The 23,950-nt window shown below is 42.0% G+C and overlaps 1 protein-coding gene across 4 annotated transcripts; it reads right to left on the bottom strand.

Moving 5' to 3' along the window:
* Positions 1 to 883: 883 nt before the first annotated feature.
* On the bottom strand, positions 884 to 18,545 carry LOC110524629 (glucoside xylosyltransferase 1). Of its 4 annotated transcripts, none has more exons than XR_002473620.2 (9): positions 18,184 to 18,537; positions 14,305 to 14,385; positions 8,289 to 8,478; positions 7,960 to 8,091; positions 7,436 to 7,687; positions 5,176 to 5,299; positions 4,721 to 4,893; positions 2,642 to 2,876; positions 1,963 to 2,091 (listed from the first exon to the last, which is right to left on the bottom strand). XR_002473620.2 is itself a non-coding variant. In XM_021604473.2 (8 exons), exons 1-8 carry the CDS (start codon positions 18,429 to 18,431, stop codon positions 1,930 to 1,932), a joined length of 1,362 nt encoding a protein of 453 aa, XP_021460148.2. In that variant the 5' UTR covers positions 18,432 to 18,537; the 3' UTR covers positions 884 to 1,929. The 4 variants fall into 4 exon arrangements, 2 of the variants coding, with proteins under 2 accessions (XP_021460148.2, XP_021460159.2); XR_005052038.1 differs by having other exon boundaries at positions 2,642 to 2,837; XM_021604473.2 differs by lacking the exon at positions 2,642 to 2,876 and having other exon boundaries at positions 884 to 2,091.
* Between the last annotated feature and the right edge of the window lie 5,405 nt (positions 18,546 to 23,950).

Genomic DNA, 23,950 nt, shown 5'->3' with positions numbered 1-23,950 from the left:
AAATATCTGGGAAAGGGTACCAAAAAATGTCTTCAGCATTGAAGGTCTCCAAGAATACAACGGCCTCACACATTCTTAAATGGAAGAAGTTTGGAACCACCGGCCAAACTGAGCAATCGGGGGAGAAGGTTCTTAGTCAGGGAGGTGGCAAAGATCCCGATGGTCACTCTGACAGAGCTCCAGAGTTCCTCGCCGGAGATGGTAGAAACTTCCAGAAGGATAACCATCTCTGCAGGACTCCACCAATCAGGCCTTTATGGTAGTGGCCATACAGAAGCCACTCCTCAGTAAAAAGCACATGACAGCCCACTTGGAGTTTGCCAAAAGGCACCTAAAGGACTCTCAGACAATGAAAAATATGATTCTCTGGACTAATGAAACCAAGATTGAACTCTTTAGCCTGACTCCCAAGCATTACATCTGGAGGAAACCTGGCACCATCCCTACGGTGAAGCATGGTGGTGGCAGCATCATGCTGTGGGGATGTTTTTCAGCGGCAGGGACTGGGAGACTGGTCAAGATCGAGGGAAAGATGAACAGAGAAAAGTACAGAGAGATAACTGATGAAAATCTGCTCCAGAGCGCTCAGGACCTGAGATTCACCTTCCAACAGGACAACGACCCTAAGAACACAGCCAAGACAACGCAGGAGTGGTTTTGGGACAAGTTTCTGAATGTTCTTGAGTTGCCCAGCCAGAGTACGGACTTGAACATGATCTAACATCTCTGGAGAGACCTGAAAATATCTGTGCAGTGATGCTCCCCATCCAACCTGACAGAGCTTGAAAGGATCTGCAGAGAAGAATGGGAGAAACTCAAGAAATACAGGTGTGCCAAGCTTGTAGTGTCATACCCAAGAAGTCAAGGCTGTAATCGCTGCCAAAGGTGTTTCAAGAAACTACTGAATAAAGGGCTTCAATACTTATGTAAATGTGATTTCAGTTAGATTTATTTTATAAATTTGCCCCCCAAAAACCTAAAAACCTGCTCTCTCATTATGGGGTATTGTGTGTAGATTGATGAGGGAGGAAAAAAACAATTGAATCCATTTTAGAATAAGGTTGTAACGTAACAAAATGTGAAAAAGGTCAAGGTGTCTGAATACTTTCCGAATGCACTGTATAACACCAATATTGATATCCTCAGATTCTAAACCTCAAAATACTTCCCTTTAGCATTTGTTTACAATCAAGTTTTGTACCAATGAAACTGCATTCATGGAATAGTTATGACAAACTTTAACCGGTGTGTTGTCATTCTTCATGACACTGCAGGTGTATAATTTCAATTTAATTCTAACATTTAAATCTAATTGATATAACATTAACATATACTTTAAATAAAATATATACTTTTGGATCATGCGGGGCATATAAAGAACCGTGATGGGTTCTCTTCCTTGAATACTTCTGAGGATTGCAATGCGATCGTCAGACTGACATTCTCATCACAGGTGAAAAACATACAGCAACCCGATTGTGAAGTGTACCATTTTTGCACTCAGATGATAGAAATGTCCAATTCTGTAGAGGGCAAAGAGATTTAATTTCAGCGCTTTCCCACACGTTTTGACTGCAGTTACCTAACCTGATGATTATCACGTTCACGGGACAAAGTTTTTTGAGGAACAACAGCTCCACAGGAAAACAGACACGGTGTTACACTGATCATCTTCCCCTCGAAATTGTCTTTGGAGCAGTGTCGACGCGCCGGTAGCTGTTGCCCGTTTGTAAACAGAAGACGGATTCATCTAACTTTGGGCATAGACGGTTGAGGAAAGAGCGTGGGCTAAATCCCGCCTGGGATCATATACACATGCCAGTAATGCATGCTCTTCCCTGTACTCCTGGGGGCATAGTTTCGAGGTGTGCCACAGAGTGTCAGTCAGCCATCGATGGTAGTAGGAGAGTGGTAGTCTAGTGGTATACGTCACCTTCCCTCTATGGTTTCCTGTTGAAGTATGCTGATGCTCCGTTTTAACCTCTTAGTAAACATGTGACTGGCTCTTCCACAGTAGGTGTGTTTGGTCTCCTGAAGATTTGCCTCCAGGGGGAGGAGTAGGGACTGGACTAGGTTGTCCCCAAATGTGTACTGTGGAGAAGAAAACAAAATGTATATGATTACATGTCAGTGCAGGAATTTGGTCTAGTGGTAGCACTGCTGCGGTCAACTCTGGACGACCACAAATTGCCCCCAAAAGATCAGGCTTCGACCCTCGCTTCGGTTACTCATCACGGCATCTCCGCCTCATCTCTCCCTCCAAGACTCTCAGTCACTGCAGACCCAATCTCTTCAGTCATAGCCATGAATAAAGAATCAAGCTTTTTTACGTTCCGTGGGTGAGCTGCACTTTTACAGCAGGCACAGTAGAGAGGAAATTACCTTTTTACGAGGGCTCATTGGAACCCAGTTTGGCTAAGCATTAGGTCACTCAAAGGATGCACACACACTTGCTTTATCATCTATCATACACAACAGCAGGCCATAAAGCAGCATTAACTGTCTCTTATTGATTTTTATGTGGATGCTGTTGGGTGGTGATGGCGGTCTTCTTGGTGTGCGTGTGTGTGTGTGTGTGTTTCGTGTTCCTTGTCCACAACATCCCATCATTGTGTCTCAACATAGCATCATCAGCACTAACCTTTTTACAACTCTTCTGTGGATTTGGCTCATATCAGTAATGGTGAGCCCGGGTTTATTGCCAAGCAGCCTCAGTGCAAGCTGGGATAGGTCGTCTAGGGAGAGACACTGACTGAGTTCTTTGTGTGCTGAGAATGAGAGTGTTCTCCAGAAATGCCTGCTACAGTATGGGCTTCAGGCCTGCTGTCCTCAAAGGACTGGGAGGGGAGGGAATGGGGGAGCAGGGAGAGAGGAAACTGAAAGAGGTGTAAAGGAAGAGAATGAAAGACAGAGCGGCAGCAAAGGAAGAACTGGTAAGAGCTTCTTCCAAATGCTCAACAGAAGGAACACAAGCTGTTGAAAGACTGGTTAATACTAAACACAGCTTCAACTATAAGAAAACATATAAATAATTCTCAACCTAAAGAGCACTATTGGCTTAAGTTAACACACAGCAAGTTTCAATAACAAACTATTTCCTTCTCAGTTGTTCGTGAGTGGACTCTGGGTTAGAATGCACCTGGGCATCCCCGCTGTAGGAGTGAGTGTGTGTGTATTATTATAATCAATTAGAATCACATGGAGCTGATTTGCTGGTGTTTTTACATTATTTTATGTCATTTTGTTTTTGCTCAGAAAACTTTGGGGCTAAATAAAAATCCCCCATGGACCGCCAGTTAGGGAAACCTGCTCGAAAAATGCCAGTACTAGGAGTGATCGGTGGTGGGAGGACGCAGGTCTGGTTAGTAGGTAGGTAGGGATTAGCCTGGCTTTGGGAGAGCGGAGGCAGAATTACAGAGAAGTTAAAGGGGACTATCAATTTAGCATTTTCATCTGGATGGATGGAAGTCCACCAAATAAAAAGCAATGGCCCGGAGTGCCCTGATGATGTAATCGAGCAAATGTTAAGAGGATAGGTTGTTTATTAAAAAAGGTCCAACGCAGCACTTTTTATCTCAATTTCAAATCATTTTTTGGGTAACAATTAAAGTACCTTGCTGTAATTCTTCTTTTGGACCATTTTAATGAAAACAAACAAAAATAGCTTATTTAAGAAGCTATATCTCAAGCCAGAAATTTTGAGTGAAAACTAGCCGTTATTGGCAGAGGGGTTCGGAACTATTTCTTATTGGTCTATTGGCTACAGCCTGGTGATGGCACCAGGCAGGCCAAAACTCTATCGCACCAAATCAGGATGAAACTTCAGGCAGTCTTTTCAAACAGCTCATACACAAAAAATGTATTATTAACTTTCCCAATTTCACAGTAGTATTTCAACCTCAGTGTGGAAATGTATATAAAGACAGGAAAATCATGTTTGACAGCACTGGGCCTAGAGGACAGAAAGACAGGAGAGGAAATGTTAACTCCCACACTAAGGGTATTTGACAAACAGCCCGACTGATCTCAACGCTGTGCGTTACAGGGAAGACATCCTCCTCCCCTCATGCGGTACCCTTCCTGCAGGCTCATCCTGACATGACCCTCCAGCATGACAATGCCACCAGCCATACTGCTCGTTCTGTGCGTGATTTCCTGCATGACAGGAATGTCAGTGTTCTGCCATGGCCAGCGAAGAGCCCGGCTCTCAATCCCATTGAGCATGTCTGGGACCTGTTGGATCGGGGATGGAGGGCTAGGGCCATTCCCCCCCCAGAAATGTCCAGTAACTTGCAGGTGCCTTGGTGGAAGAGCGGGGTAACATCTCACAGCAATAACTGGCAAATCTGGTGCAGTCCATGAGGAGATGTACTGCAGTACTTAATGCAGCTGGTGGCCACACCAGATACTGACTGTTACTTTTGATTTTGACCCACCTTGTTCAGGGACATATTACTCCACTTCTGTTAGTCACATGCCAGTGGAACTTGTTCAGTTTATGTCTCAGTTGTTTAATGTTATGCTCATACAAATATTTACACATGTCAAGTTTGCTGAAAATAAACGCAGTTGACAGGGAGATGACGTTTCTTTTTTTGCTGAGTTTAGTTAAATGCATCAGGAAGCACATCCTGATGTTCTTTACTTCAATATCCCCCCCCCCCCCCCCCCCCCCCCGTCTGAATTCCCAGGTTACAGGCATAGCTGAGGATGTCGTTACCTTCTGGATGGCTTCATAGACGGCCCGGAACGCTGGCTGCTTGTCGTCATGGTAAACACCTCGATTTCCGTGGAGAATGAAGACGCCCTCTTGTTCGGCCTCGAGACAGTTGCTGCCGTAGATACAGTGGTCTGGACGGTAGTTCCATTGGCACGGGAACACATACAGGCTCTCTGCACAAGGGAATACAGGAGGGAGAGAGGTAGCTGAGGGTTTCTGTTACACCATTGCGTGAGTTGTATACTTACAGAAACACAGTTATTCCTCTAGAGGAAGAAGAATAGATTGTTTCAACAATAAAGCAATGTGTCTGTCTGGGTCATGTTCACTTGAATTAAACTAAATAAAAAGATCAGAAACATGGAAGTACTAGCTGTCCAATAAGAAATGCACATTTTTGTTTTGGTTGCACAACGGTATTTGAGGCGGTGGGACCTAATGAAGATGAGTTTCACCTGGGTTATGATGGAATATGATGTTGAGCAGGTCCTGGTCTCCCCAGGTGATGTTGAGTTTATATTTCTGGAGAAGTGGCATCAGCAGCTCCACCCATTTGAGGGGGACTGACGTCATGTCATTCTGTCACGACAAGTCATAGTAAAGAAAGAACCAAAAATATGTTAAATGACAGTGTGAACCACATTCATTCTGGGTAATGTGACACAATATAAATGAAAACTAAAAAAACAGCCAAACTCCTGACTGACACCAAACAATTAATAAATGATTTAATCCTTTGTGTCTGAGGCATGGCAATATGTTTATAACAGTACACCAGCGTTTCCCAAACTTGGTCCTGAGGACGCCAAGTGATTTTGGTTCTTGCCTTAACCCTACACAGCTCATTCAAAGCTTGATGATTAGCTGATAGGGGTCCCAAAGGCCGAGTTGAGTTTGGGAAACCCTACAGTACACAGTTGGTGAGCCACAGCTGATGAGCTACGCAGAAGAATGGCAACAGTGACCTCCTCTGGTCAATAATGGGGGTGCAGAAGACTTACAGAAAATGCCTTAGCCAACATTACAAATTGAAGAACACAACTACGATCATTTACAAATGACAGTACCAGTCAAAAGTTTAGACACACCTACTCATTCAAGAGTTTATTTGTACTATTTTATACATTGTAGAATAATAGCTAAGACATCAAAACTATGAAGTAACACATGGAATCAGGTAGTAACCAAAAAAGTGTTAAATACATTTTTGATTCTTCAAAGTAGCCACCCTCTGCCTTGATGACAGCTTTGCACACTCCTGGGATTCTCTCAACCAGCTTCACCTGGAATCAGTCTTGATGCGAGTTCCCACATGTTGAGCACTTGTAGGCTGCTTTTCCTCTGTGGTCCAACTCATCTCAAACCATCTCATTTAGGTTGAGGTTGGGTGATTGAGGAGGCCAGGTCATCTAATGCAAAGCTCCATCACGCTACTTCTTGGTCAAATAGCCCTTACACAGCCTGGAGGTGTGTTGGGTCATTGTCCTGTTGAAAAACAAATGATAGTCCCACTAAGCACAACCCAGATGGGATGGCGTATCACTGCAGAACGCTGTGGTAGCCATGCTGGTTAAGTGTGGCTTGAATTCTAAATAAAAGCACTGACAGTGTCACCAGAAAAGTACCCCCACACCATCACGCCTCCTTTTACGGTGGGAACCACACATGCGGAGATCATCCGTTCACCTACTGTGTGACACAGCGGTTGGAACCAAAAATCTCAAATTTGGACTCAGACCATCCACTGGTCTAAACGCCCATTGCTCGTGTTTCTTGGCCCAAGCCGGCTTGGGCCCTATCTCTTTTCCTTAATGGTGTCCTTTAGTAGTGGTTTCTTTGCAGCAATTTGACCATGAAGACCTGATTCACACAGTCTCCTCTGAAGAGTTGATGTTGAGATGTGTCTGTTACTTGAACTCCGTGAAGCATTTATTTTGTCTGCAATTTCTGAGGCTTGTAACTCTAATGGACTTATCCTCTGCAGCAGAGGTAATTCTGGGTCTTCCTTTCCTGTGGCGGTCCTCATGAGAGCCAATTTCATCATAGGGCTTGATGGTTTTTGCAACAGCACTTTTTTTGTTGTTGAAATTTTCTGTATTGACTGAACTTCATGTCTTAAAGTAATGATGAATTGTTGTTTCTCTCTGCTTATTTGAGCTGTTCTTGCCATTATATGGATTTTTATTTTTTTTACCAAATACGGCTGGCTATCTTCTGTATATCACGCCTACCTTGTCACAACACAACTGATTGGCTCAAACGCATTGAGGAAAATCCACAAATAAACTTTTTAAAAGGCACACCTGTTAATTGAAATGCATTCCAGGTGACTCATGACCTCATGAAGCTGGTTGAGAGAATGCCCAGAGTGTGCAAAGCTGTCATCAAGGCAAAGGGTGGCTACTTTGAAGAATCTGATTTGTTAAATACTTTTTTGGTTACTACATGATTCCATGTGTTATTTAATAGTGTTGATGTATTCACTATTATTCTACAATGTAGAAAATAGTAAAAATAAATAAATGTCTTGAATGAGTAGGTGTGTCCAAACTTTTGACTGCTACTGTACCTTCAACAGTTTGGCCTTTCTACACACAAAATGCTTTAACAGAACATACAAAAAAATAAGCTGAGAAAGTTCAAGAGATCCTGACAACCTCTTCTCAAGCATATACACCTACACACAAATACGCTCATTCTCACTGACACAATCACCTTGAAGTATTTCTCTCTTATCCGGGTCATGTTCATGAGCATGACGCCAGAGTTGACCCCGGTCTTTCCATAGTAAGGGTGACGTGCGAAGCGGTTGTACCAGGCGATGCGTGGCTCCTCATGCTCAGGGGCCATGGCTGCCAGATGGGTGGAGTTGAAGAGGGAGAGCAGGGACCAGATCTCCTCTACAGGCTGAAGGAACAAGATATCGGTGTCCACGTACAGCAGAGAGTCTACGTCTTTTAGGATCAACTGGAGAGGAGACAAAAAAAAAAAAGGTTAGAATGCCCAAGAACATAATCAAACATTACACACATTACTCTGACAGCACGCCATTTTCCTGATTCCCTGACCCAGATTTCAAATGGAGAATCTTCAATGAAAGTTGTTGAGGTCCAGGAATGGGCTTAATCTGGGTCCAATATCTCATGAACAAACGTGTATTGTTCTCAGCAAGGGGGACACTGAACAGTTTAATTGAGTTTTTTTATTATGGCCAGTCTCATCAAACCCTGAGGACTCACCGGAAGGAAGAGCCTTTGAGAAGCACAGGGTTTGAAGAGTTTCTTCCACTCCTTGGCGTTCTCACTGGGGAAGGTGATGGGGTACATGGTGTAGTTAAACCTGGTCTGGAAGTCACTGGGCCACAAGTCCAGCTGAGGGAAAATACACAGGGAACAGACACAAGTGAACAGGATCGCTTTGACAGAGACAACCACACACCGGCACAGGTACAGACATCTAATTCAACAGCTTCTCTCTTCTTCTTCTAGTTCCATCCTCTTAACTGCTAGGGCCATATCACTTAGTACCAAAATTCATCCTGCCACTAATTCCTGTTCTTCATACTTACAGACTCTCCAAAGCTGCCATGCAGATGGTCCTCTGCGAAAATGTGAAAGTGTAGCAGTTTGGCGCTGAAGAGGAGCGCAGACTTTAACATGGTGAGAGTCTCCTCTAGTCTGGGACCACAGGCCACTACAGCCAGATGGAGCCGCTCATCTTTAGTGGCCTCCTGGATGCTGGCGGAGGCTGGCTTCTCCCTGAGATAGTAAGAGATAAAAAAAAAGGGAGGAGGGCAGCATCTTAGGGCACTTTAGAAGAAGGGCACCACTTGCACAGTCCCCGTCATGGATTTAAAAGCATTGGATTGTGGTAAGTATTGGATGGTGGGAATTCACAACATATTAATCTTTTGAGCTCTTTGAACTTTATCCAACATGTTACTGGGCCCACCCATACTCTGGACCTGGTTATTACCAAGGGGCTTTCTATTGACATATCCTCTAATGTTGAAGTTGCTTTATCTGATCACCACTGTGTATTCTTTTACTACCTTGTTGCCTATTGCACAGGGTAATACTGAACGCATTATTAAGAAACACTATCTTACCTCTGATGTTGCTACAGATTTTATTGAGTGTATGAACAATACTGCACCTATTCTGCCTTCCTCTTGTGATGATTTAGTTGATCACTTTAATAGCAAATTAAAGGGCAACCATTGATGCCATAGCTCCAGTAAAGCTGAAAAGGGCCTCATCCAAATGGAGAGCCCCTTGGATGAGTGGAGGAAACTATAATCAATTAAAAAGAGAAATTGCAGGAAGGCAGAGCGGAACTTGAACTTGAGAAAATCAAAGTTGCAGGTCCTTTATGATATTTCATGGCAATAAGACATGCCAGACGAGCTCATTTTTCTAACTCGATCACTATAAAAAAATCTGAATAATTTGAGAGTGCTCCTCGACCATTGACTGCCTGATAGTTTTGCCAGGGTACAAATTTATGTGGACTTCCCTCATCTAAATGTGATGAGTTTGCAGCATATTTCAGAGATAAGATAACCAACATTAGGTTGGGTATCATTCAAGCAAAACCTGGTGAGAAGAATGATGATATGTGCCCTAGACTACCACACAAAGGCACTATGGATTTATTTTCCCTGGTTGACATTCTCAGGAAAGTGAGATCACAACTTACCTGCCTTCTCGATCCTATCCCCACCACCTTAATCAAGACTGTTTCTAATTGTATATCTGAAGAAGTGCAAGCTATTATTAAAATCACTCATTGTTCACAGGCACTTTCCCCACTGCACTAAAAACTGCTATGGTGAAACCCCTTCTGAACCAAAGTAATCTAGATTTTTTTGGGGCAACCCCCACCTTTCATTCTTAAGCTAAATTCTGGAGAAATAAAGCAAAATTCTGGAGAAATTGGCATTCAAAACAAAATATTTGTTTAAGTGGCAACATTTAATTTTTTTAACATTTCAAATCTGCTTTTTGTCCACACCACAGCACATAGACAGCCTTAGTTAAAGTTGCATTCAACACCGTTAACCATGATGTCCTTCTGGACAGACTGGAGAGGTGGGTTGGCCTCTCCGGTCCAGTTCTAAATGAGTCCAGGACGCATTTAACCGGTCGAGAGTTTGTCAAACTTTGGAGAACATAACTTAGAGAGAGAAACTACATATTACATGTGGCGTTCCACATTGTTCGATTTAGGTCCGGTACTGTTCAGTTTATATATGTAACCTCTTGGCAGCGTTATCAGGAAGCACTGCATTGATTTTCACGGCTACGCAAACGATACACAACTTTACATTTCTGTGTGACCGGAGGATTTTAGCACCACGGATAAATGAGACTGTATTGGGGATTTAAATACTTGGGATGGCTCACAACTTCCTCCAGCTAAATCAAGACAAGACCAAGGTACTTGTTGTTCGAGCCAAAGCAATGAGAGAGAATCTAGCTGCAAATTTTAATTCACAGGCCATAAAAAAAAGAGAAAACAGCAGGCAAAACACCTAGGTGTTGTTTTAGATTCTGAACAAAATCTTGAATCACACATCAGGAATGTGACCAAAATAGCTTTTTAACCGCCTGAGGAACTTTGCCAAGGTGCGGCCGGTTCTCTCTCGGGCTAATCCAGAGACTCATCCGTGCGTTTATTACAAACAGGCTTGACTGCTGTAATGCTCTGCTGTCTGGTCTACACAGGAAAGCCGTTGGTCAACTGAAAAAACATACAGAATGCTGCAGCACGGGTACTGACCGAGACCAGAGCACACATTACACCGGTTTTAAGGTCTTATATATATATATATATATACACATTTTTTTTTTAAAGAGTCTTCTATTGGTTTTTAAAATCAATCCAGGATTGTGTACCCCAATACATGTCAGACATGCTTTTAAGTTATGTACCCAGTGGGTGCCTCAGGTCCTCTGGGCTTTGGTTAAAATACCAGTGCCTAGGACCAAGAGGCATGGAGAGGCAGCCTTTAGGTATTATGCACCCAGCCTCTGGAATAGCCTGCCAGAGAACCCGAGGGAGGCTGAAACTGTAGACATAATTAAAACAGATCTTCAAACACAATTTTTAGCTTTGATTTTCCTGATTTTTAGTTCTCTTTGGTTTATCTTATGTTTGTTGTGTAATAAATATTTCAGCTTTTATTTTTATTTTTGCATTCCATGTCGAAAACGTGCTGTATAAATAAAGCTTGATTTGATTTGTTATGCTATCTTGCAAACTACTAACGGTCACTGTTTGTCACCCTGTTTGACCATAGGAGTTGGCGTACTGAGACCAGGATCCGGTTTCCCAAAAGCATCGTTAGAACCTTTTGTAGGTACATTGTTTAATCTAAACAACCCTTGAAGCAACTATCAGCAGACAAAAAATAAATCACTAAAAACAGAGATTACCCAAGAATAAATATTCGATATTGTTAAAACATTTGCACAGAAAAAAAGTACCAGGAATGAGCGGCTTTCCCATAGAATTCCATTCAAGAGCAAGTTTCAGTTTGATACAATATGCAAAAAAAATATATATCTCTCTATATAGATCTATCAAAAATGGATGTTGATGCCAAAAAGGCTTGACCATCTTCAATGTCCTTTTCTACTTAAAAACTTTGAACTTTCCAGATGAAATAACACATTTTCTAAAAATATTGTAGAAATTGTCCTAAAGCTAAAAAGTGGACCACAAGAAATATTTAATACTTAGGATGATTAATATGTGACAAACAAATATATAAAGACAACTATATCCTAAATTCAGCAAAAAAATAAAATGTTCCCTTTTCAGGACCCTGTCTTTCAAAGATAATTAGTAAAAGCCTAATAACTTCACATATCTTCATTGTAAAGGGTTTAAACACTGTTTCCCATGCTTGCTCAATGAACAATAAACAATTAATGATCATGCACCTGTGAACGGTCATTAAGACACTAACAGCTTACAGACGGCAGGAATTAAGGTCACAGTTATGAAAACTTAGGACACTAAAAGAGGCATTTTTACTGACTTTGAAAAACATCAAAAGAAAGATGCCCAGGGTCCCGGCACGCTGCAACAAGGAATGAGGACTGCAGATGTGGCCAGGGCAATAAATTGCAATGTCCATACTGTGAGACACCTAAGACAGCGCTACAGGGAGACAGACAGCTGATCGTCCTCACAGTGGCAGACCACGTGTAACAACACTTGCATAGGATTGGTACATCTGAACATCACCTGCGGGACAGGTACAGGATGGCAACAACTGCCCGAGTTACACCAGGGACACACAATCCCTCCATCAGTGCTCAGACTTTCCGCAATAGGCTGGACTGAGGGCTTGTAGGCCTGTTGTAAGGCAGGTCCTCACCAGACATCACCGGCAACAACGTTGCCTATGGGCACAAACCCACCGTCGCTGGACCAGACAGAACTGGCAAAAAGTGCTCTTCCCTGACAAGTCACAGTTTTGTCTCATCAGGGGTGATGGTCAGATTCGTGTTTATCGTTGAAGGAATGAGCATTACACCGAGGCCTGTACTCTGGAGCAGGATCGATTTGGAGGTGGAGGGTCCGTCATGGTCTGGGGCGGTGTGTCACAGCATCATCGGACTGAGCTTGTTGTCATAGCAGGCAATCTCAACGCTGTGCGTTACAGGGAAGACATCCTCCTCCCTCAGGTACACTTCCTGCAGGCTCATCCTGACATGACCCTCCAGTATGACAATGCCACCAGCCATACTGCTCGTTCTGAACGCGATTTCCTGCAAGACAGGAATGTCAGTGTTCTGCCATGGCCAGTGAAGAGCCCGGATCTCAATCCCATTGAGCACGTCTGGGACCTGTTGGATCAGAGGGTGAGGGCTATGGCCATTCCCCGCAGAAATGTCCGGGAACTTGCAAGTGCCTTGGTGGAAGAGTGGGGTAACATCTCACAGCAAGAACTGGCAAATCTGGTGCAGTTCATGAGGAGGAGATGCACTGCAGTACTTAATGCAGCTGGTGGCCACACCAGATACTGACTGTTACTTTTGATTTACCCCCTTGTTCAGGGTGACATTATTCTATTTCTGTTAGTCACCTGTCTGTGGAACTTGTTCAGTTTATGTCTCAGTTGTTGAATCTTATGTTCATACAAATATTTACACATGTTAAGTTTGTTGAAAATTAACGCAGTTGACAGTGAGAGGACTTTCTTTTTTTGCTGCATGAATAATCTTCCCATAAATCTTACAGGTAGAACAAACCTCTTTAGAATGGCATGACTGCCAAATCCAATTACCTCACCGAAGACATTCTTTAAAATAAAAAAATAACAAAGGTATACTCGGTTATAACAGACAAATAAAAAATGCTGCACATATTCCCGAAGTCTGAAGTAGTTGCTACACTTGACACTTACAATGCGACTTCTGCTATCAGAATACGAAGATCATATTGAAAACACGGGTCTAGACGCACAAAAAAAAATTGCTTGGTGGACTGATTGTGTTTAAAATCAGGAAGACCAGATTTCTCCTGTCTGGACGCAAATCAGGCTACCTACCGAAAGCGCACAGTGGGTGACGTTGGAGGACATAGTGTGGGAGGAAAGTGTTTGCTGGCCTCAAATGCTAGCCAGTTAGCTAATGCTAACCCAGTTACAATCCCTTTAGCATCGCTTGCTAGCTAGCTACAGAGGTTAGCTGGCTAGTTTGCCACAGTAGTTACCTACAGCCATCAGTGGTTGTGTTATCACATTTAGCCTATTACACCATTTGTTGAATGCATTCTAGGCATTTGAATATGGCGCGGGGAAAAGGGAATCCGGACACTGTGTACACCGTAGACACATTTAAATGTAGGTGTCGATGCAAGACGCGCTCAGAATTCCATTATCAGACCTCTATGATCAGAATACTAAAGCTGCATGAACTGTCAAGTCTAGACACGGCCTGAAGGTGGTTTTAACCTTCCAGACTTAAAATTGTAGCAACTCGCTACCCAGGGCTTTTATTTGCGACATACAGTGAATTCGGAAAGTATTCAGACCCCTTACAGCCTTATTGTAAAATGGATAAAAAAAAAAAAATATATATATATATATATATATATATATATATATATTCAATTTACACACAATAATCTATAATGACAAAAAGAAAAAACCAAAACAGAAATAACTTTATTTACATACGTCTTCAGACCCTTTGCTATGACTAACGAGACTCGAAACTGAGCTCAGGTGCATCCTGTTTCCATTGATCATCCTTGAGATGTTTCTACAACTTGATTGGAGAACGCCTGTGACAAATTCAATTAACTAGCCAGCTAGATTGTGGATTTATAAAAGGCCAAAGAAAGCTAGAAATCATTTAAGAATTCCTCAAGCATTTAAATGGCTAGACAAAAATGGCTAATGTAGCCATCCAGCCAGGATAAGGTTGCTAACTAGCTAACAGGCATTTTCCGTTTAAAAAAAAACTTGCTCAAGACAGTTAACAGAATTGTCCATCTAAACAACTTTAGCCAATTTACGAATTACTAAATTTTTGCTAACATTAGATAGTTCATCCAGAGATTCTTACCTTTGCCTCGATTTGTCAGTCTCGTCCAGATCATCATAGCCCTGGTGAGTGATGTGAAGCTTGAGACAGGCATTTGTAGTTCTGTATGATAGCCACATTAGCATTTCAATTTCGGGGGTTAAATACAGGCAAATATATGTATTTAAAAAAAGTCACATTGTCAGAGATTTACACGGTTTTCAAAACGAACGAAACACAGCCCTTATTTTGAAGTGTTTCTAAAAATCCACAATGGATCAAATGAATGGTGGAAAAAATGATTGGAGCCATTTCTGTTTGACCGCTAGGTTTAATGGGTATTATGACTCCTACTGTGGTAGACTACACTACAAGGCCAGGTTTCCCGATGGAAAATGGAATGGATGGAATTTACAAATGTTTTAATGATTCATCGTAAAAACGAGCCGAAAATGACACACCCGTTTCCCAAAACACCATGCTGTGCACTCGATACAAAGTTAAATAGAACTGTGTCGTTACAGGAGCTGTCACGTGTTGAAAATGACTCCAGAATATAGCCTATTATGTATTCATGTTTTTGTGATATGTTTGCCGTGTATTCTGTTTTCTCCTGATCTTTTGTATGCAATGTTTGATTTTAGTAAATTCTGTATTTGAGTGTGTGTGTGCAAACTGGGAGCAAGAATGAATGAATAAAGCCAAATTCAAATCGCTCGTTCCCTCGTTGCTATAGAAAATATCAAAGTGACCTAAAAATAAAATATGACGACAATGGTTTTTGCAATTGCTGAACAAATCATTGTAGTCTAACGGCAGGCAGGAATTGGGCTTCAAGTAGGCGTACGGATATTAAACATTAAGTGCCAAGTCACGCGACATTGGCATAGACCTAACATGGTAACCTTTAGGTTATTGGTTAGGCTACAGTGTAATTTGTGAGCTTTTTCATGGTTGTAGCCTATAGGCCTAATATAAATAGACGCAGCTCAGATGTAGTCTAACCGCTTAATGCCAGGTACACTTCCTTTCAAAAGTTTAGGGTCACTTAGAAATGTCCTTGTTTTTGAAATATCACATTTTTTGTCCATTAAAATAACATAGATCAGAAATACAGTGTAGACATAGTTAATGTTGTAAATGACTATTGTGGAAACTGCATTTTTAAAAATGGAATATCTACATAGGCGTACAGAGGCCCATTCTCAGCAACCATCACTCCTGTGTTCCAAAAGCACGTTGTGTTAGCTAATCCCAGGTTAACATTTTAAAAGGCTAATTGCTCATTAGAAAACTATTTTGCAAATGTTTGAACAGGTGAAAACTGTTGTTCTGATTAAAGAAGCAATAAAACTGGTCTTCTTTAGACTATTTGAATATCTGTAGCATCAACATTTGTGGGTTTGATTACAGGCTGAAAATGTTGAGAAACAGAACTTTCTTCTGAATTCATTAGTCTATTCTTGTTCTGAGAAATGAAGGCTATTCCATGCGAGACATTGCCAAGAAAATGAAGATCTCGTACAACGCTGCGTACTACTCCCTTCACAGAAGAGTGCAAACTGGCTCTAACCAAAATAGAAAGAGTGGGGTGCACAACTGAGCAAGAGGACAAGTACATTAGAGTGTCTAGTTAGAGAAACAGACGCCTCACAAGTCCTCAACTGGCAGATACGTTAAATAGTACCCGCAAAAGACCAGTCTCAACATCAACAGTGAAGAGGCGACTCCGGGATGCTGGCCTTTTTGGCAGAGTTCCATTTTAATATTTTTGGGGGGGCCAGTCTGAGATATGTATTTTTCTTTGCAACTCTGCCTAGAAGGCCAGCATCCCAGAGTCACCTCTTTACTGTTGACGTTGAGACTGGTGTTTTGCGGGTACTATTTAATGAAGCTGCCAATTGAGGACTTGTGAGGCGTATGTTTCTCAAACGTGACACTAATGTACTTGTCCTCTTGTTCAGTTGTGCACCAGGGTCTCCCACTCCTCTTTCCTAACGATGCCTTTGCCTTAAGATGCTTTTGGGAAACTGGGTCCAGGTTGCAGTGGTGTGTATTCATGGACGTCAAGGGAAGCCAGGCTTCCCCAAAACATTTACCAAGAAAAAATTCATCTTTCAACTGTGTTTCATAATTTTTCTTTAATTTGCAAGAGGCTGAATGTATCTCACCGGAGAAAGTGTCAGAGCGAGCGAAACAGTGCCCCTCTGTCTCTGTTTGTGTAGCCCATCTATCTGATGCTGTCTGGTCAAAAAGAGTAGGACATTGTTGCAGCATGTAGAATTGAATGCAAGGGAAGCCAGTGAGCATTTGGCCTCCCTTGATACATTTTTTAAAAAGTATAAAATAGTCAATCAGCGTTGAGCTAAACTGTGTGCTCAACTGTGAAATGGTGTCGAGGGAAGCCAGTTTGGATTTGGCTTCACACCAATCCCACCGAGAGGAAAATGTTATTTACAGAAAAAACTTCAATTGTTGCATCTCGTTGTGTTGTTGCTAGCTAAAATAGGCCCTTTCCTAAACTAGCTGGCACATTGTTGCCCATGAAAGGAAGTTAGACTACCTGGATAAAATTCTTGCTCGCTAGCCTATGACAAAAACTAAAAGCGTACTGTATGACGAAGTCATAGACCGTTTAGTCAACATGAAAGAGGAAGGCATTGGCGTTCCTCACGATTCCCACAAGCAACTGCAGCCCCTCAGGAGTTTAGAATTTTTGTAGCCCTCACCAAAGTTTAGTAGGGTGAGTCAAAGTAGGGTGAGTCAAAATGTTGATCTACTTGCACCAACACACACAAATCAGAACCATAGACAGCCAAATCATATTTAGCTTACATTGATTGGACTACATTATTTTTGATCTTTTAGTTTTAGACTAAGCATCGGTGATTTGATGATGTTGAAACGGTGCAGCTCCTGTTTTCTTTGCGATTTGCAGTTACTCTTCGTGTTTCTAACTCAACAGTTGTTTAGTAGTCCAAAAATGTTAAAAACATTAACTTGCTGTACGTAACATAACTGTTTGTTACATGCAATATGGTTTGTGGACTTTGCCGGACAGAGCTCGCTCACCGGTTTTGTTATGAAACAACATTTATTCTGCCACTGTCTTATTGTCTCGTCCTTTATATATCACGGTTTCAAGGCATATGAACTAACAGGTTATAGAGCAAACACCACAACTAGGTTGTAACATGGCTTTTTTTTCCTGGCTTGGCTTCCCCAGTGATTTTACCCAAGCACAGCTACTGCCAGGTTTTAAAATGAGTAAAGTGGCCACTGATTGCCTTTCAAGGGGTTGCCCCAGCCATGTATACATAGGTCCCAATAATCAGTTCATTCCACAAACATCAGGAGGCAGTCTACAATAGGGATTCCAGTAAGACACTGACAATGCCTTACACAAGACAGAACAACAAGTTGAATGCCTTTTGGTTCCATGGTGATTGAATCATGATAGGGGTAGATTAGAGAGCTACTTGGTTATCGAGCAACCTACTTGAGTTTCTCTAATATTTGCAGAAATAGATAACTAGTTAGGTAAGAACCCATCTTCTTGAACTAAGCAGGACATCTAATGATAGGTAACGTTACCTAACAGGGTGGACAAAACAAATTGCAATGCGGATAATTGTGAATTAGCAAATTAATTGATTTATAGCAGGCAATGATGATCAACATCCTCCCCATGGCATTATGACTTTGGTTAGTTAACCCACTAGCTCATTGATCTGTGGTTTAACTTCGTCATCCTTACGGTACGGGGCAATGTTTTATCTGTAAAGTCAACAGATTAGCTGGTTAGCTAACGTTAGCTAGTAATCCTGCTAGCGAAGAGTTGTGGCTAGTATTTTACAAGTGTGGCTAGCTTTAGCGTGTTAGCTAGTTACTTGGCTGTTGGCTAATCAATTGTTATTTTACCTGGTCCTGTCATGTTCTTGGTGGGCAAAAAGGCTTGGCACTCCTTCACCATTCCTGACTATGTGCCTAGTGTCTTGGGCCCCAAATTGGGGTTGCCTGCCACTGGATTTTTTTGTTCTTCTGTCGGTCCATCCGTCTTCGTATTGCGACTCAAAAGACGAGGCTACCGGTAGTTGATTAAAAACATACAGCACCGAAAAGACAGCAAAGACCATGCACAGTAGAAGTGCATGAAGATAACATCGCATTTTGTGAATAAAAAAAATGCACTTAACCGTGCTACCGTAACATTCTTTCAGATATGGATTTACATTGACTAACTAGGGTTGTGTTTACGTCAACTTTGAGCTCCACCTTCTGTCAAGAAACCAAAGCACAGGGGTGTATTCATTACGTCTTGCAAAGGAAATCGTTTACAGTTTAACCAAACGGGACGAAACGGAGGGACTTACCTGCATTTGTCCAATAGAAACTGTAGTCTTCGTTGAAACACGTTTTCGGTTTGGAGTAAACCGTTTATTGCAAACGTTTTGCAACAGAGTCAGCGTGATGAATACATCCCTAATTACTGTTCCAGATATTATTTAATACACACACTGTCAAAAGTATGTGGACACTGGCCCATAGAACATCTCATTCCAAAATCATGGGCATGAATATGGAGTTGGTCCCCCCTTTGCTCCTATAACAGCCTTCACTCTTTTTGGAAGGCTTTCCACTAGATGTTGGAACATTGCTGTCAGGATGTTCAGCCACAAGAGCATTAGTGAGGTCGGCATTGATGTTGGGCGATTTGGCCCGACACGCAGTCGGCGCTCCAATTCATCTCAAAGTTGTTGCCACGAAGTTGGAAGCATAGAATCGTCTAGAATGTCATTGTATGCTGTAGCATTAAGATTTCCCTGCACTGGAGCTAAGGGGCCTAGCCCGAACCATGAAAAACAGCCCAGACCATAATTCCTCCTCCACCAATCTTTACAGTTGGCACTATGCAGTTGGGCAGGTAGCATTCTCCTGGCATCCGCCAAACCTAGATTTCCAGAAAAAGTGTTTCTACTGCTCCAGAGTCCCATGGCGGCGAGCTTTACACAACTCCACCCAAAGCTTGGCATTGAGCATGGTGATCTTAGGTTTGTGTGTGGCTGCTCGGACATGGAAACCCATTTCTTGAAGCTTCCGACATACAGTTCTTGTGCTGACTTTGCTTCCAGAGGAAGTTTGGACTCAGTAGTGAGTGTTGCAACCCAAGGACAGTCAATTTTTACACACTTCAGCACTCAGCGGGCCCGTTCTGTGAGCTTGTGCGGCCTACCTCTTCGTGGTGAGCAGTTGTTGCTCCTAGACATTTCCACTTCACAATAGCAGCACTTACAGTTAACCAGGGCAGCTCTAGCAGGCCAAACATTTTACGAACTGACTTATCGGAAAGGTGGCATCCTATGATGTTGCCACGTTAAAAGTCACAGAGTTCTTCAGTACGGGCCATTTTACTGCCAATGCTTGTCTATGGAGATTGCATGGCTGTGTGCTCGACTTTATACACCCGTCAGCAACGGGTGTGGCTGAAATAGCCGAGTCCACTCATTTGAAGGGGTGTCCACACAAAAAAAAGTATGGCCAAAAGTATGTGTGTGTATCTGGGTGTCTGGAAAGCACCCATTGGCTTGCAGGACAAGTTGAACTATGATCAAATAGCTTCCTACTAGATACTAGCTAGCTAAAGACCTTAGTACTTAGATATGAAGGAAAGAGATTAGGAAACATTAGCCTTATAAACATCTGCAATACAATACCACCTCATGTATACCAGTGTACACATTTCTAACATACATGAACTAAAATAAATACCTATTTATTTTATATATATATATATATATATATATATATATATATATATATATATATATACATGAACTAAAATAAATACCTATTTATTTTATATATATATATATATATATACACACATATACATACATACACACACACACATACAGTGGGGGGAAAAAGTATTTAGTCAGCCACCAATTGTGCAAGTTCTCCCACTTAAAAAGATAAGAGGCCTGTAATTTTCATCATAGGTACACTTCAACTATGACAGACAAAATTATTTTAAAAAGTCCAGAAAATCACGTTGTAGGATTTTTAATGAATTTATTTGCAAATTATGGTGGAAAATAAGTATTTGGTCAATAACAAAAGTTTCTCAATACTTGTTATATACCCTTTGTTGGCAATGACAGAGGTCAAACGTTTTCTGTAAGTCTTCACAAGGTTTTCACACACTGTTGCTGGTATTTTGGCCCGTTCCTCCATGCAGATCTCCTCTAGAGCAGTGATGTTTTGGGGCTGTTGCTGGGCAACACGAACTTTCAACTCCCTCCAAAGATTTTCTATGGGGTTGAGATCTGGAGACTGGCTAGGCCACTCCAGGACCTTGAAATGCTTCTTACGAAGCCACTCCTTCGTTGCCCGGGCGGTGTGTTTGGGATCATTGTCATGCTGAAAGACCCAGCGACGTTTCATCTTCAATGCCCTTGCTGATGGAAGGAGGTTTTCACTCAAAATCTCACTATACATGGCCCCATTCATTCTTTCCTTTACACGGATCAGTCGTCCTGGTCCCTTTGCAGAAAAACAGCCCCAAAGCATGATGTTTACCCCCATGCTTCACAGTAGGTATGGTGTTCTTTGGATGCAACTCAGCATTCTTTATCCTCCAAACACAACGAGTTGAGTTTTTACCAAAAAGTTATATTTTGGTTTAATCTGAATCATCCAAATGTTCTCTAGCAAACTTCAGACGGGCCTGGACATGTACTGGCTTAAGCAGGGGGACACGTCTGACACTGCAGGATTTGAGTCCCTGGCAGCGTAGTGTGTTACTGATGGTCGGCTTTGTTACTTTGGTCCCAGGTCTCTGCAGGTCATTCACTAGGTTCCCCCGTGTGGTTCTGGGATTTTTGCTCACCGTTGTTGTGATCATTTTGACCCCATGGGGTGAGATCTTGCGTGGAGCCACAGATCGAGGGAGATTATCAGTGGTCTTGTATGTCTTCCATTTCCTAATAATTGCACCCACAGTTGATTTCTTCAAACCAAGCTGCTTACCTATTGCAGATTCAGTCTTCCCAGCCTGGTGCAGGTCTACAATTTTGTTTCTGGTGTCCTTTGACAGCTCTTTGGTCTTGGCCATAGTGGAGTTTGGAATGTGACTGTTTGAAGTTGTGGACAGGTGTCTTTTGTACTGATAACAAGTTCAAACAGGTGCCATTAATACAGGTAACGAGTGGAGGACAGAGGAGCCTCTTAAAGAAGTTACAGGTCTGTGAGAGCCAGAAATCTTGCTTGTTTGTAGGTGACCAAATACTTATTTTCCACCATAATTTACAAATAAATTCATAAAAAAATCCTACAATGTGATTTTCTGGAGAGAAAAAAAATTATAATTTTGTCTGTCATAGTTGAAGTGTACCTATGATGAAAATTACAGGCCTCATCTTTTTAAGTGGGAGAACTTGCACAATTGGTGGCTGACTAAATACTTTTTGCCCCACTGTGTGTGTGTGCGTATACATATATATTTTGTTTTAAAATATTTTATTTTACCACCTTTTTCGATCTTGTCTCATCCCTGCTATTCCAACAGGCTTGGGAGAGGCATGCGTCCTCTGAAACATTACCCACCAAACCGCTCCTTGTTTTTTTTACCCCTTTTACTCCCTAATTTTCGTGGTATCCAATTGTTTTAGTAGCTACTAACTCCTGTACGGGCTCGGGAGAGACAAAGGTTGAAGGTCCTGGCCCAAACCGTCCCCTAACCCAGACAACGCTGGGCTAATTTTGCGCCGCACTATGGGACTCCCGGTCAAGGCAGGTTGGGACACAGCCTGGGATGGTGCCTTCCGAAAGTATTCGGCCCCCTTGAACTTTGCGACCTTTTGCCACATTTCAGGCTTCAAACATAAAGATATAAAACTGTATTTTTTTGTGAAGAATCAACAACAAGTGGGACACAATCATGAAGTGGAACGACATTTATTGGACATTTCAAACTTTTTTAACAAATCAAAAACTGAAAAATTGGGCGTGCAAAATTATTCAGCCCCCTTAAGTTAAAACTTTGTAGCGCCACCTTTTGCTGCGATTACAGCTGTAAGTCGCTTGGGGTATGTCTCTATCAGTTTTGCACATCGAGAGACTGACATTTTTTCCCATTCCTCCTTGCATTCCTCCTTGCATTTGTGAACAGCAGTTTTCAGTTCTTTCCACAGATTCTCGATTGGATTCAGGTCTGGACTTTGACTTGGCCATTCTAACACCTGGATATGTTTATTTTTGAACCATTCCATTGTAGATTTTGCTTTATGTTTTGGATCATTGTCTTGTTGGAAGACAAATCTCCATCCCAGTCTCAGGTCTTTTGCAGACTCCATCAGGTTCTTCCAGAATGGTCCTGTATTTGGCTCCATCCATCTTCCCATCAATTTTAACCATCTTCCCTGTCCCTGCTGAAGAAAAGCAGGCCGAAACCATGATGCTGCCACCACCATGTTTGACAGTGGGGATGGTGTGTTCAGCTGTGTTGCTTTTACGCCAAACATAACGTTTTGCATTGTTGCCAAAAAGTTCAATTTTGGTTTCATCTGACCAGAGCACCTTCTTCCACATGTTTGGTGTGTCTCCCAGGTGGCTTGTGGCAAACTTTAAACTACACTTTTTATGGATATCTTTAAGAAATGGCTTTCTTCTTGCCACTCTTCCATAAAGGCCAGATTTGTGCAATATACGACTGATTGTTGTCCTATGGACAGAGTCTCCCACCTCAGCTGTAGATCTCTGCAGTTCATCCAGAGTGATCATGGGCCTCTTGGCTGCATCTCTGATCAGTCTTCTCCTTGTATGAGCTGAAAGTGTAGAGGGACGGCCAGGTCTTGTTAGATTTGCAGTGGTCTGATACTCCTTCCATTTCAATATTATCGCTTGCACAGTGCTCCTTGGGATGTTTAAAGCTTGGGAAATCTTTTTGTATCCAAATCCGGCTTTAAACTTCTTCACAACAGTATCTCGGACCTGCCTGGTGTGTTCCTTGTTCTTCATGATGCTCTCTGCGCTTTTAACGGACCTCTGAGACTATCACAGTGCAGGTGCATTTATACGGAGACTTGATTACACACAGGTGGATTGTATTTATCATCATTAGTCATTTAGGTCAACATTGGATCATTCAGAGATCCTCACTGAACTTCTGGAGAGAGTTTGCTGCACTGAAAGTAAAGGGGCTGAATAATTTTGCACGCCCAATTTTTCAGTTTTTGATTTGTTAAAAAAATAAACAATAAATGTCGTTCCACTTCATGATTGTGTCCCACTTGTTGTTGATTCTTCACAAAAAAAAATACAGTTTTATGTCTTTATGTTTGAAGCCTGAAATGTGGCAAAAGGTCGCAAAGTTCAAGGGGGCCGAATACTTTCGCAAGGCACTGTAGGTTATAAAAATGAGGGCTATCCATGAATATCCCAAATAGTCTCCTGTGTGAGGAGCTTAGGCTGCATTTAAGTAGGCAGCCCAATTCAGATGTTTCTTCCACTAATTGTTATTTTTTACATCTGATCTTTTTCAGAAATGATCTGATTGGTCAAAAGACCAATTAATGGAAAAAAATATCTGAAATTGGTTACCCGTGTAAACGCACCCATAAAAGTATATGGTTAAGACCCATCTGCCATCCACTGAGCACAAATGGAAGAAACTCACATCTGACTGATG

This window comes from Oncorhynchus mykiss, chromosome 1 (assembly GCF_013265735.2).
Source record: "Oncorhynchus mykiss isolate Arlee chromosome 1, USDA_OmykA_1.1, whole genome shotgun sequence".
NCBI lineage: Eukaryota > Metazoa > Chordata > Actinopteri > Salmoniformes > Salmonidae > Oncorhynchus > Oncorhynchus mykiss.
The sequence above is the reverse complement of the archived record's forward strand: the minus strand, read 5'-3'. Positions and strand labels throughout refer to the sequence as shown.